Source organism: Ammodytes marinus (assembly GCF_949987685.1).
Source record: "Ammodytes marinus genome assembly, chromosome: 1".
Classification (NCBI taxonomy): domain Eukaryota; kingdom Metazoa; phylum Chordata; class Actinopteri; order Uranoscopiformes; family Ammodytidae; genus Ammodytes; species Ammodytes marinus.
Genome location: NC_137230.1, coordinates 6463345 through 6478906, shown reverse-complemented (window position 1 = coordinate 6478906; position 15562 = coordinate 6463345). Strand labels below are relative to the sequence as shown.

General features: G+C 40.7%; 1 protein-coding gene across 1 annotated transcript in view; it reads left to right on the top strand.

The window, feature by feature from the left end:
- Positions 1 to 15562, top strand: part of LOC307255394 (neural-cadherin-like) — a gene marked incomplete at both ends in the record, with an annotated part of 245454 nt that overhangs the window by 139766 nt on the left and 90126 nt on the right. Inside the window, 7 exons of the mRNA XM_080034077.1 lie at positions 1904 to 2072; positions 2724 to 2894; positions 4368 to 4540; positions 6203 to 6370; positions 8103 to 8352; positions 12404 to 12531; positions 12809 to 12995. Coding sequence (XP_079890203.1) covers positions 1904 to 2072; positions 2724 to 2894; positions 4368 to 4540; positions 6203 to 6370; positions 8103 to 8352; positions 12404 to 12531; positions 12809 to 12995 — 1246 coding nt within the window. The remainder of the gene's footprint in view (positions 1 to 1903; positions 2073 to 2723; positions 2895 to 4367; positions 4541 to 6202; positions 6371 to 8102; positions 8353 to 12403; positions 12532 to 12808; positions 12996 to 15562) is intronic.

Below are 15562 nucleotides of genomic sequence, written 5' to 3'. Positions count from 1 at the left end.
AGACCCAAATTCAGGTAAACATTGAAAACCTTAATACTCTCATTTTCTTTATCAGTTCACCTTTTTTCCTCCGTCCATCTATTGCATTTAAGTCTCCTCCATCACTCTTCAGTCTTCCTCTCTTTGTCTGTCTACTACTCTCTTTATGAGCATCTATCTCTCCTCTCTATGGAGGAGCGATTAGCCAGCCTGACCCTCATCTCCTCTTGAACGTCTCTCTCCTACATCATCTGTGTCTTTTAATTAAAGCTTGGAGGGATGTGGCAAGAATCCCAACTGACCCGCTCTGGAAGCGCTACATCTCCACCTGCTTTCATGTCTCTATTTTAAATGAGGTGACTTTTCAAGCCCACCGTGGTATCACAAGCCAGGATGAGGAGAGCCGTGGGGGGGGGGCACTGGCTCACTCTCTCCTGGGGGAAACATGAGCGCCAAGTGTTTCCCTTTCTGCTTCACCTCTTAGTGGGAAAGAAACACAAGGGTGAGATGAGAGCCAATGAGAGAAGTAGAGAAGCAATGGGGATTCCTGGTCTGCAGCGTTTCATGAGCTCCCATTGACACTCTCAAGAATCTCCTGCAGGCATCACATACGCCAAGTTTATGATTCCTTCTTTCTTGCTGATTGCAATTGTAAAACAAACCTAGTTTTAAATCTAAAAACAGGATACAAATAGCACATACTGTTTGAAATTATTTTTTTAGGAAGTAAACTTTGAGGTGTACCATCTTGATTTCGGTGGAATCCTTAGATGAAAAAGAAAATGATTTACAAAAGATGAGAGAGAAAATACTGGACAAAAACAGCTGTTTATTTGGGCGAAGGCGAGTGTTGAGTTTGTCAGTTAGTGAAGACATCCGAGGCCAGTTGGTGTTTCCTCTGTCAGTGGCAGCCAGCAGCAGGACACTGAAGCAGAAAGGCCTTTTTATCTTGTTCTGATGCCCGATCATCCAACATACTGTAGCCTCTATGGAACTCATGCCTGAATCAATGGACCAAGAGAAACACAAACACACACACACACACACACACACACACACACACACACACACACACACACACACACACACACACACACGTACAGATAGAGAGAGGCAATATTTATTTGAAATAGCCAGATCCTGCAGTTCCCTGTGTGATACTACAGACAAAAACACACAGGCATTGTCTGCATTTACTAATGAAACCACAATAACCCTGTGACCTGCTGTCACAAAGCTTTATTATTATAATACTTTTAAAATAACCATCTAACAAACCTGCTGAGACGTGTGTCCTGCATTCACCACTTGGTGTTAAGTAGAACGTCAACAATAAATAAGTGTTAAGGTGTTTCCATTCTTGTAGTGCACTCGATTCTTTAAAAAAAACTAAATACATCACTCAGTTGTCATAAATGCAACTCATTCCTTGTATATATTTTGTAACATCTCACTCAAAATTTGAATGCTTGAATACAACTGCCGCTATTTTCTCTGCTATCATTGAAGGCTGTCTGTAAAGTAAAGACTTGCTTTTGACCGCATGAAACAAGCGCCAACAGATAAGATGTTTTCATGTTGACCAAAGCACAGGAGCTACACTGAGCACGGCCCTAAGCAAATATCGAACACCTTTGGCTAATGGGTGCAGATCACTGAACCCACTCCCATCAGGCTTACAGAGGCAACGCAAATGTAGAAAATAAATAGTCGGCAAAGGTGCAAGGCTTTTTTTTACATCAACATGCCCCTACGTTACACTCTTAGTCCCACCAGGAAATCTTCTTAAATATGTCCATTCAAAATAAATAGCCTTCCACCTCCCACACGCTCTAGCTTCCATTATCAAAGGAATGGAGTATTGATCTGAGTTAGCCCATACTTACATAGCTGTGATCTTCTCTCCTTGTCTCATTCCGCTCAGTGTCAGCAGTACAGAGAGAGCACGTCAGTCCTGGAGAACCAGCCAGCGGGGACGTTTGTGTTGCAGGTCCATGCTGTGGATGCTGACGAGGGCTCCAATGGAAGGGTCACATACGGCTTCATGCACAAAGACTCCACTGTGCCCGCATTCAGTATACACCCAGACACCGGTACTGAAACACACACACACACACACACACACACACACACACACGCACGCACACGCACACGCACACACACACACACATGCTCACTTTTCTAACAAGCATATGAAGTTGAGAGCACATACTTTTATTCAATTGGGGATTCTAGTGCAGGCGTAATCACTTTTATCATATATATCATGTTAAAGGTGGAGTCAGCAGTTCACGAGAAAGCTTGTTGTTAAAATCAATCTTTTGTCAAAAACAGTGAATATCTCCTCCTGAAATTCTTATGAAAATGTAAAAGTCTTTAATTTGGCATCCAGAGAAAATCAAGCACAAGGCCAAAAACTGTAGCATGTGTATGATGTATGTTGCTTTTGCAAGTTTACTTGTAAATTACAGTAAATTCACTAGCACATCAAATGTTTAGAAATGTTGTGAACAAAAAAAAAAAGACTAATAATTGCCAAACAACATTATTTTTAGTGGAGCAGGACAAATCATCAATGGCATCACTATCACTTATCTTTATCTGCTTCACTTTTATGTTCCGCTTCAAGACGAACAGAGCAAACCGTTTTATTGTTAAATTGCAAATGCTCTGGGGACACTAGACAGAGAGGCGTTTGCTATGGTTAAGCCGTTTGATCGACCTCGTTATCTCTGTGTCTCTAGGAGTCATTGTGACGGCCAGGAAATTTGACAGAGAACGCCAACGGGAGTACGCAGTGACAGTGACGGCCACTGACCAGGCAGCTGACCCACTGATTGGCATTTGTCAGCTCAACATCCTCATCCTGGACCACAACGACAACAGTCCCAAGTTTGAGAACATCCGATATGAGTGTGAGTAGATATTAGTAAATTAAGTCTCGACCCGCTGCAACTTACACTAAGAAAACACATGCACATGGTCTTAAAGCTTCAGCTAATTCAGAACGCTGCTGCTCGAGTCCTCACTAGGACCAAAAAAGTGGATCACATTACCCCAGTTCTGAGGTCTTTACACTGGCTTCCAGTCACTCAAAGAATTGATTTCAAAATACTGATGTTGGTTTATAAAGCACTAAATGGTTTAGGGCCAAAATACATTACTGATCTGCTGATACGTTATGAACCGTCCAGAGCCCTTAGGTCGTCTGGGACAGGTCTACTTACAGTCCCTAGAGTTAGGACTAAACAAGGAGAAGCAGCTTTTAGTTATTATGCACCAAAAATCTGGTCCCAGAGAACTTGAGGTCTGCTGCAACTCTCAGTTCTTTTAAATCGAGTCTGAAGACTTTTTTGTTTCCATTTTAACTTGCAATTTTTATTTTATTTGCTTCTTTTATTCGCTTTTAAATGTTTTATAATATGTTTTATGTATTCTAATCTTTCCCCTGTAAAGCACTTTGAGTGGCCTTGTGTCTGAATTGTGCTATATAAATAAACTTGCCTTGCCTTGCCTTAAAGCATGCACATGAAAAACACATCCTCTCTGTTTTGACTAATGAACATTGAAATGAACTAACAGTGTTTTCTCGGCAAAAGCATAGGGCCGAAGGCATTATGTTTCCGGGTTATCGTCCGTCCTTCTGTCCGAGCATTTTTATTTATTTATTTATTTATTTATTTATTTAACTTTTATTTATCCTCGAGAGACCAATTGAGGGGTGACCCTCATTTACAATTGCGTCGAGTTCAAACAAATTCAAAGGAAAAACAACAATACATAAACAATATTCAATGCAAATACATCAAATACACAACAACAGGTGAAGAGAAAAACAATTGAAACATTTACACAGTGGTGAAGAGTGGCAGCAATTAAAATGATAATAAAGTTTTGAGGGATTTTCTTCTAAGATTGCACAGATGTCGAGGTCATAGGTCACTGTGACCTCATGCCTCATGGACACAATATCTAAAGAACCTTTTGAGGGATGTTTTTCAAATTTAGCAGACCGGTTTAGGACTAGAGGGTGAACTGATTTGATTTTGGAGGTCAAATGTTACTGTGACATCTTACTGTCTATTTTGAGGTTGCAGTGACCTTGTGTCAAATTGAAGCTTCTTAGGAGCTTTACCTATGATATGCATGGATTGAAGTGTTCGCAATGTGTCTCTTTGTGCTGCGTATGTGTTGTCCAATTGGTTATTGTATATCTTAATAAGCTTGTGTTTGTTAGCAGTGCTTGCCTGTATATTTAAAATGTGACATACTGTACATGATGTCAAAGTTGCAGAAATTCTGTCTTACTTCCTTGTGCTTTTTTAGTTTGAATGTATCGTTCTCGGATGACTACAGCTTAAAAAACACTTGACTTTTCTCTCCCATAGACTTCCTTCGCGAGGACACAATGACTGGGACTAGTTTCTTGCGGGTGGCAGCTCATGACGATGACTTTGGAACCAACGCAGCCGTCACATACTCTATGTCCAGTGAACAGCCAGAGTACCTCAGGGTCAATCCTCTGACAGGCTGGGTGTATGTCAACCAGCCCATTTCTCAGGTAAACACATATAGGTGCTGTATATAGACAGGCAATACCGTACTCCATTTTAGGACATCATTTTGGGTTTCATCTTGCTATTTAAAAAGCATTTATCAAAGCATGTTGCTAGTTGAGATGAGTGGGTTCCATTAGTGCTAACCACGCTCATGGGCCCACTCCAAATGGCACAACAGCACTTCAAAGAAATAAGTTGCTTCATAATTACACTCCAAAACTCAGGAGGTGCTGGAAATGAAGTTCAGATGCTCTGACAACATGCGCTATATAACATAATAACACATGAATTTAATGAAAGACATTATGCAAAAGATGATGCTTAAATACTCCGCTTGCTGTGATTAGTGTGGATGGGGTTCACACCAGCAAAGATCCACTCCAGAGTTCACTTGCAAGCGGCCAGAGACCACCTCTTTTAAGCGGAGCAGAGTCCGGTTGTTTAGTGCACAGCAGAGTCTCGGACTTTGTTGAAACCGACCCAAATGAACCGCACCAAGGGCTTAAACGCTCAAGGGTTTGTTTCAACCGCACTCAAATGAGGCTGGTGTGAATGCGACCTAAAACAACATGCTACTTCTTCCAGTACTTTATTACTGACAGTGAGAGGGCATACAGGGCCCAGCAGCAGACATGCAGACGGAATATGTGATAATGTCTTCACCAGAGGCCCTTTGGCATCAGGATAAATAACATTGCTGGTATTTCCCTCACTTCACTGCGTCAAACCCCTCACTTCACTACCAGTTAGAAAAACAATCTTGGTGGTAATGTGAACAAGCAACTGAGGACACTGCCACGTAGTGTGCACCAAACAAGTCAATTATAAAAGCCCCTAAAGCCACAACTCTTCCATCTTCCAATGCCGAGAGTAATGGATGTCTCTGCCCTCCTACTTAGCCATTGTCTATGTGACGATCTAAGGCTAGACACTGCAGGTATATAGTGTAACATGTTGAACTTATAGATATCATTATGGAACTTTGGCAGTTGATTACTGACATTAACACAATTATTTGTTGTATAAAAATTGAAAAAAAAAATAAAAACACAAGTACAATTTTTTTTATGCCTGAGTTGTATCACCTTAATTGATAAAAGCAAATATTTCATTTTATAACTGCATTACTACAACATTTTATTACAATTAGTTTTTATCCAGTCATGTGAAAAACTGGGCGTATGAAAAGCAGTTACTTTTAAAAAGGGCAAAATGTGTAAAGAAGCATTGCATGGTGCGTGAAGCAGAATGACAAAAGTGAACCTGTGTCTCCACTGTTTGTTTTTGTTGCCCGACATACAGCAGATAACCCACACTGAAAATACAACCTCTTTGTTATTTTAATGAGTCACTAAAACAGATCATTCCCCCCTGATTGCAGTGGCTACAGCTAATTGTTCTTGTAAGGGGTTGCACTGCTCTGCTGCTCCACAGTGGGCCTTGTCCCTAAATCAATACAATTATCTTTAAGTATTTTTGTTTTTAACTGACTGCAGACTACGTTCAATTCCCCCCTGCACAGAAAATGAATTGCTTACTGAATTATCTTGCCATACACATTGTTCATCACTCATTAAGGGAGCTATAGCTATCACTGTGCCTGCCCACTAATCAGCAACATAAGACCACACCATGAAGTGATCTCTCTCTCTTTCTTTCCACAGAGGACATACATCACCAGGGACATCGTGGCTACAGACGGGGGGAACAGGAGCAGTTCAGTGGAGCTGGCTGTCACCATCACCAACGTGAAGAACCAGCCTCCACAGTGGGACAAGGACAGCTACAGTGTGGTCATACCGGAGAACACTGTTCGGGACACACCCATCGTGGTACATGGGGGTTGGGGATGTGGCAGTTGGGACACATGGGTTACATAAATTAGGCACAACATTATGTTTTCATAGGAGAAGAGCAACAATCTCTTTTGTTTTACATGTCTCAGCACTAATTTGTTAATTCAAAAATCAATTAGTGATGAGCAACAACAGAGTGGGGGCTGTAACTGACTTATTGGAAAGCAGGGAAGATCCAAAAAGTCTGAGTCACATTGATGAAGCCTCATTATTTGTGCATTCATGATGTATCCCATCATGTGCATTTAATTATTCATAGCTGTTGCATGTTCATGCCACTCACACATTTTCAACTAATTGGGTGTATTTCCTAAGGATCTCCCGAAAGCAATCGAGTCCTTTAAAGTTGCTGATTAACATTCTAAATCACACGACTGAAATGAATTAACAGAGGTTAGAGCTTTACATGAGAATGTATGTGTGAACATGTGAATGTGATTTTCACAGAGCGTGGCAGAAATAGCAATGGTGTGGTCCCTAGTGCAGTGCATCAATTTAGAAGGCAGTTCAGTGTTGATTTGACTGCTATGCAAAGACGCAATTACTCTCAGCAGGTTGTAAAAGCTCTACCATGTGAATGTGAGGTTTCTATGGCCTAAATCAGCACATACAGTACTTAAGCATGTTTGCCCACTAGGCATGCCTGACTGGGTGTCTCATTATCGTAGCTGCCATGCTCTGCAGGTTGAATGGATACAGCCAGGTCATCCATAAGCAAGTCCCATCATGTCCGAGTTGGCATTTTTGATTTTAATTGGTGTGTATATGGCATCAACTTTGAGTAGCCTCTTCTTAATTAGTGTAGGGACAATGCAGAATGAGGAGTGTGTAATACCTTTGATCCGATAAGATGTCAGTGGGCTGCTGTCTGTGTTATAACAGTTTTGAGACTCACACACATAGGGCCACATGCACTAAGAAAACAATGGATTGTGTGCTAATAACTCCATGAAATTGCGACAAAATAACACGCACTATCAGGACTGCTGTCAAGGGGGAAACACCTGTACAGTTGTCTAGGTCCAGGGTGGATGGCACAGGGAGACACTCAACAAGGAAAACAAACTTTTCTTACAATAAAAGAGAAAAAGACGTAGACGCTGCTTTTCTTACTATTAATTAAAAAAACCTCAACAAAGGAATTTCTTATCCCACGTCTGTGCTGTCATCCTTTAGATTTCCCCCTTAATATGACTCAATGGCTGTGTTCGAAAAGCCATACTTACGTTCTACTCATACTCATTTTGACGTCAATTTTAGGGTGTTGTGGTTGTGTATGCGAGTTTGAGTAGGTGAGAAATGCCCGGATGAGTTCTTCCGGGAAGATTTTGTGTATGGATCGATAGGGTACTTTTCCTACTCAACCGCCCCTCAATGCATTTCGACTTTTCAAACGGCATGGAAGGTTTTTTTTAAATTCTTTATTGCTTCTGTATACTTTAGTGTAAACGGTCCGACGAACCTCGCATACACAATCGATCGTTAAGTAGACAGTATGGAGTATATACATGTTGAGTATGTAGGAGGGAGGATTAGTATGGCTTTTCGAACACAGCCAATACCAATTCAATATAATTCAAAGCTCACAAGTGTTGAATAGAGAGAGGGAGACAGAGAGACAGAGGGACCATAAGTGCCACAGTGTTATGAAGGCCAAAATGAGTGAGATGTCGGAAAATTGAAATTAAGCTGTCTTTGTTCCAAACAGACCATCAAAGCCACCTCCCCTCTTGGGGATCCAAGGGTAACTTATAACTTAGAGGACGGCATGGTCCCAGAGACCAACATGCCAGTTCGCTTCTACCTGACCCCCAACAGAGAGGATGGTTCAGCCTCCATTCTAGTGGCAGAGCCCCTGGACTACGAAACCACCAGGAACTTCATGCTGCGGGTCAGAGCTCAGAATGTCGCTGCTGTGCCATTGGCGGCCTTCACCACGGTCTATGTCAACGTCACAGGTCAGCCTATCTTTGCTTGTTTTCTATTTTTATTTGAATTTGTTTGAACATCATCCAAATGTAAGTTTCATTAATTAATTCAGTCCATTCTTTAGTTTGTGTTGTCTCTTTTCTGTGTGATGTGTTTTGCATTCCATTTGATTCATGTTACCATCTCAACAATTAGTGCCATTCCATGCTACCATTAAAAAAAAAGTGTAAGGGAAAGGAGAGTGTTGTGAAGAAATTCAAATTCATACAAAGATGCACAGAATGTTTGTGGAGGAACAGTGCACATACAGTAAATTATTCCTGGAACGTTTTGTGAGGGGAAATACTTTGTTATATTGGTTCATTGAAACCAAAAGGATATTCAATAAAAGGTCCTATTGTGTTTTGTAGTCAATTGTGTAAAATTGACCAGCAGTATACTATTAAGGTTGCAGAAACAGAGGACATATTGGTTGTTTGAGGATCTTTTTTTTCATGGCTGAATCATAAGCTAATAGATGGATATAAAGATGTTATTTCATTAGCCTGGAAGATGGGCTTAATGGACTTTTAGAACATACATAACAACAACAACACGACCAAGAGCAGCATCAGGCACCATGTTTATTCTAAGGCTGAATTGCTTTACCAATTAAGTTCTAACAGCTCATATATTACAAAAGAGCCCTCCTAGAACATATTACCCGCACACAGTATATATTATCACTTTCCAGCATTATCACCTAATGGGTTTTGATTAACTACAATAATCCTTTATGTGTCTAAGGTGCTAATTGTTTCATTTTTTTTCTCTTCTTCGTTATTTAACACAGTGTCACTGTATTGGCTCTTGCGAAACTGCTTCTAAAATCAACTCTTATTTCTAAACCAGTTGCCATAGCGAGAGAGACAGAGAGAGATAATCAAGAGGGTCAATCATATTGTACAGTTGATGTCCGGTTGTGTTCTGATTTGGATTTTGAGTCGTTTAAATCTTGGATTCCAAAGCCGCACAAATCCGAATTTGCAGAGCTCACCAGCTGTTGTGGGTGTGATGAGGCCACGAGTGTAACATAGTATGCTTAGCCCCAACTCTTACAGTATAAATATAAAGTCTTTGCTATCCCATCTTCGGCTAAGACTATCAGTTTTCACCTTTCCATCATTCTCTATCGTCACAATTGTTATTTTACGGTGCTATGGATACTTGAGTTTGGTCTCACTCTTGTTGCTGTTATATGTAAGCCCCTGGTAACCAGGTTTAAAACGCCATCATCACTGCTACATATGGTGCTGGTTGCTAGCCGCTGACCTTGCTCATCAAAATGACTCTGCCTACTTTCGGACCAGACTAGCTTGCATTTAATCCCCTTGCAACATGCACACACACACACACGCACACACACACACACACGCACGCACACACACACACACACACACACACACACACACACATACACACACACACACACACACACACACATGCACACACACACACTCTCACATAATTCACACATTAATCCAGTGAGAAATAATTCATTCACACAGACCCTCTTCTTACTGTCCCTCTTCTAAGAAAGCTCTTTGACTCCTCTCTAGATGGTGGGAGGTCTGTAATGGATTTAAGGCACCATTTTTAATTCATAGATGAAGACATTTGCTCTGAGGAAAGGAAAGAGGGAAAATGGCACATGGAGCAGCACAAGATTTAATGTGTGGCTTTACTCAAGTCATTTCTGTAATGCTTTTGGCCTGAAATCAACTACGTAGGTCTAAATGTTGCTTCTGCTATTCAGCTCATGTTCTCTCTCTCTCTCAGGTTAAGGCTTTATCTCCCTGTAACATGCAACACTCTCTCTTCTCTTTATTTGATACGGTTCATGGGTAACTAAAGGAAGAAAAGCCATATTATGTGTCCCATCTTTCATTGGCCTATCACATGTTTTAACCCTCATCTAAGCAGCAGAGAGGACAATATTCCATCTGTTGTCATAGCTACAGTAAACGTGTGGACTAACATGAAGAAATAAGCTGTCAAGGGAGCTGTCATGGTGCTCATACTGATGCCTTACAATGTGAAAAAAATAACTAGGGATAACGTTTACCATGTCCTCTTCAATAACCTGATGATAACATAACATGACAGGGATATAGCCTAGAATCCCACCTTGATTCAAATAACTGTAGCAAAGATAATCTTTGCTTAAATTCCAAAAATGGACGTCCTTATGCATCAAATAACTTATTAACATTGTCTACCATGCCATGACAATATTTATGATATGGTAGACATCAGCTCATGGCTGATTGCAACTTTTATTTTGGGCCAGTATAACTTCTTGCTTTAAGGTAAGAGGATTTTCCATCATCATACAGTCCACATGTCGTCCGCCTTTAAAAGGGTTTAAAAATGTGTAATCCAGAAGATACAGTTCATTGACAGGTCTAATGTTAGAGGTGTGTGACTCATTGGATGAGTGATACAATGCAGAGAACGTGTACAAAAAAAAAGGGATTTGTGTAAGTACAGTCATTAACAATGCTGTTCAGACAAGGCTTGTGTTGTAATTACCATAGTTTCTGAGCTGTCTGATTTTAAGATGTTTCCGTCTAATAGTCTGAGACATTTAGATGAGTGTTGCATTAAAACAGGCACAATTGTCAGCACAATGAGCTAAATAGACAGAAATGAACAAAGGGATAAAGTAAACGTGCGTGAGCCGCCAGGTGTAGGAACAATTGTGTCATCGGATTGAGAGGAGTGAAGTGGACTAAAAATAGAACACCTACTGTCAGTATCAAAGAATGCGATTAATGCTGGGCTTACAAAGGACGTTTAAAAGACTTTGAAAAGACTGAAAACTGACACCCTCTCACATCTAAAGACAATCAATTTACACCTGAAGACAATTAGTCATTATTTCTCAGTCACAGATGAGATTTTGAAAAGACAGGGGGTCTCATAGGCCTATTGCAAGACTACAACTAGATGCCTTTTGAAATTAATTTTATTTCCAATCCTGATACCGGGGATTAAAAGTGATTTCAGTCAAAAATAAATGTGTTTAGCAGGTAAAATGGACCGGGTGTATAAACAGCTATATGCCCTTATCACGTAGGCTATGTGTCATGATCATGTTAAAAACTGCAATCGCGATTGTGATTATATTTAATAAAAAAAAAGTTAATTCAATATTCCGAGCGGGGGACATCCTGTAGTTATTTGACCAAATGTATTTGCTGATCTTGTCCCCAAATAACTCTCACTCCTAACCCTATATTTGACGGTAAAGTGTTTAGGTTGTGCGTGACAGCCTGGTTCTCCAGCCGAGGCTCCTACGTAAAAGTGTCCGAAAAAAGTGCCTCACAGCTGGACACAGTTTGCGACTAATGCCGCTCCTCCTGCGTCGTGTTTGGTGCTGGAGAGAGTGTGACAGTGTTCACGTCATTTCACTTGAGCCAACCCCTTAAGACTAACGATAATATCAAACCAGTTTGATAATGTCGGGATGTCAAGACGGGGAGAAGACTGGCTGAAATCGGGTCGGATGACCACCTTACACCAAACGACTGAGATCACGGGCGTGCGCCACAACTCCAGCAAGACTCCCGTGATTTCAGTCCGACATTGGAAGATTGTCTGCGACTGTCAAATCGCGTGAAAAGTCGTGAAGTGCAAGCCCAGCATAAGAGCTGAAAATGAAACACCAAAGTAGAGTTGAACTGTTCCTTGTCATTTGCAAGTGCTTTCATCATTTCAAGTGTCAATTTTAAAATGAAAAAGGAATATCTCTTAGGAGTTACCAATTTATAACAAAAGTAAAAGGTACTATGTTATCCAGTTGATCATTATGCTTCCAAAACCACTTGTTGGTAATAAACAGGCATAGCTTCATGTTTTGTTTAACAACTTACTGCAGGCTATATGGGCCTTGTTCATTTGCATCAGTCAGTTGAGATGTTTCTTCCATTGCCACAGAGTGTTAAGAAATAATGTTTTGCCATGTCGTATAAGCTCTCTCTCTCTCTCTCTCTCTCTCTCTCTCTCTCTCGCTCTCTATTTCTATTCTTCCTTCTCCAGATGTAAATGACAACGTCCCATTTTTCACTTCCTCCATCTACGAGGCCTCGGTCACTGAAGGAGCAGAATCAGGAACCTTGGTTTTCCAGGTTTCAGCTAATGACCTGGACTTGGGTCTCAATGGCAAGGTGAAAACAGACTCATACATGAGTCACACATAGACTGTGGTAAAAGCAGTAATGTTGCTCTTTGTGATCAGTAGATAGGGATCTTAAAGGTTGACTATGCCACATTTTCATTAAAAAATGAATTATAGATTCACACAAAAGGGTAAATAACCTGACTCAATTATCACTTCTCAATTTATCACTAAATTGTGAGGTGGTGTGTTTACCTGCTGTCTGAATTAGCATTGATTAGTTGTGTTTCAGTGCCTGAACCTCTGTATAATTTATTTCTGCCCAGATCTCCTACTCCCTGCTGGAGGATCGCAGTGGGGACCACCAGTATTTCCGTATTGACCCAGAGCTGGGATTCATCTACTCACAGACTGTGTTTGACCGCGAGACCAAAAGCTCCTACCTGTTGGAGGTACAGTCTGTGGATGGCTGGGAGTCAGCACGGCCCGGCAAACACGGACAGCCCAATTCTGGTAAGTGAGACTGAGGTCAGGTGGTGTTCACACGTAATAGTCCACTGCCTTGGTGCGCACCAGATGTGTGGTGGATACATTGTTTCGTTTTTCAGATGGTAAGGTTTGCGTTCAGAAAGACAGAACAGAATATAAATGGTAAACAAAAGTCACATCTACGGAAATGCTGTTACATCATGGAGCATGTAATCATAGAAAAAATGCCAACAGATCAAACACAGACAACAGTCACTTTGCATTCAGTGTTCTCTAGACAGAATAATGCCAGTTTGCCCATACAGTTTGTAGGCTACACAATGCACACTAGTGTCGCACTGCTTGATCATATTTGGGTTAAGTGCGTCCATCCCACGTATCGCTTCTATTGCACCTAGATTCACTTCCGTTATTGTATTTCCCCTGATTAAACATGGCTGAGATCAGACCCAGCGCAACAGTGCACTGTGTGCCTGACAGTACAGAAACAACACCAACATGGCCAAGCTGTGCCAAAAGACAGATGTAGCTTGCGCACAAATAAACTATGTTGCTGAAAACAACCATTCAGCAACATAGAAAAAACACATTAACAACAGCATTGTGTGCAAAGCGGCACAAATGTTGTCATGTTTGTTTTGGTAAACTAGTCCTACTGTAGTTTGTTAAATAGGAGCAAGGCAATTAATAGTTCACTGTGGTTCAGTAGGCCTAATATAACAGAATCCACGAAAACTTTGAAATTGATATTTATTTATTTGTAATCTAATAGAGATAAATGTGGTTATTTTACATTATGCAGACTTCCATGTGACATTTCTGAAATAGTCCTTTATATTAGTTCATGTGATACGCGCATGCTGGCTTGACGATAGACGTAACCAGCCAATCAGGATGCAGCTTTGTTGCGTGATCGAGAGAAGAAAAAACAGCAATCCGCTAACGGTCACAAGATAGATAGATAGACATTCGTTATCATTTTGCTGTGGATATTGCTCGAAGAAGAACTTAATCTCTAAAATCCCCTAGGTCTAGGAAAATCCGTGAGAGCTGCTGACAATTGGGGTACTTTCTATACTGGGCTAGACGAGATATCAGTACTATCTGGGTGGGCAAATTCTAGTTGGGATTTTTTATATCCTATACATCCCTAGAATAGGGTTTGATGTGGTAGATATTCTAAATTGGTAGCTTTTTAGAGGTTATCCTTCTCTTAAAGTATAGGCTATTGTAATGGAGGCGAGGGTGGACGACGGGAATGACGTCAAGGTTAACCGTGTACATGGAAATATTTATTTTGTGTAAACTTTCACGTCCCTTATAGGCAGTGACAATCTTTTTTCGTCTTTCTGTATCGTTTCTGCATCTGCTCATCTCTCCCTACTGAAAAACAAAGGGCCTTCTCTTCTTTCATTCCATCTCTCATCCCCCTCTCTGCCAAATGAAATGCATGCATGCTTCAATGGTAGAAAAGAGATGTGGAGAGAAGAAATTAGCAGATGTTGAGACAGATGGGTGGATGGAAAGAGGAGTTGAAGAAACAGTGAGACAGACCGGAATATATTTTGAGTAAATATCTTCATAGATTATTAACATGTCTTATCTCTAGGATTCCCACAATATGACTGCAGTGGCTACGTAAACACAAGTTAAATATTAAGCAGGGCAGAGACTAAGAGACTGCAGTGAAGCTTTCGGAGATTATTTTATTGTTTTTTTTTGCATTATGAATACTGAATGAGGTGGCGTGAAGAAAGATAGGTCACTGGCAAGTTAAACGATACTAAACACAGCTGCACCCATTACACACTCAGGAGTCTCATCTAATTGCAATTGTAGGAATCTTCTTAAACAATGATTTTCGCAGCATGAGCAGATTATAGTAAACAATCTGTTCCACTTGTGAAAGAATGAATGAATTAATAGTGAATGAATTATGTTTTTATATACAAGATCCCTGCAATTATGTAAAAATGCAGTAACCCCTTGCCTCCAAATTCTATTCAGTTCATCTGAGTAGGGGAGAACAGGGAAGGGTTATATGTCACACGGATTGGTTGTCACAATCGTTATATCTCGGAACCAGAAGGTGCTGTCTGTGAAATTTTGGTATGTAAATATCCAGAATTGGGATCAGAGGTCACCTGCATAGTCTTCCTTGGTGTTAGACTGCTGAATTTGAGGTGTAGCTCCTCAGTATTTTTCTTCTAGGCTTTTACACAATGGGTTTATAACAAAACACTTGTTACCCTAAAAAAGTGTGAAGGGTAAACTGTTGGCAAGCTAATTAGTTGTCAGATGGCTGTTGGCCTTGAAGCTAGCAAGATATTCAAGTTGGGGTTGGTCGTCACATTTTTTGGGGGGTTGGTTGTCACATGTTATCTCAAGGCTGCAGCCAGAAAAGGAAACCAATAACGAAATAAATTGTCAAGCTGCATCCTCACTGACACCCCAGAGAAGGAAAGAATAGAGCAGGAAAAGGCAGCTAGCATGCAAAAGAAAAAAGGGCAACAAAATCAAAACAACCCAGTGCATCCCAAACTAGACCAGCTGCCAAGGCTACAGTAAGTTATGTAGGCCTATTTGTCAAC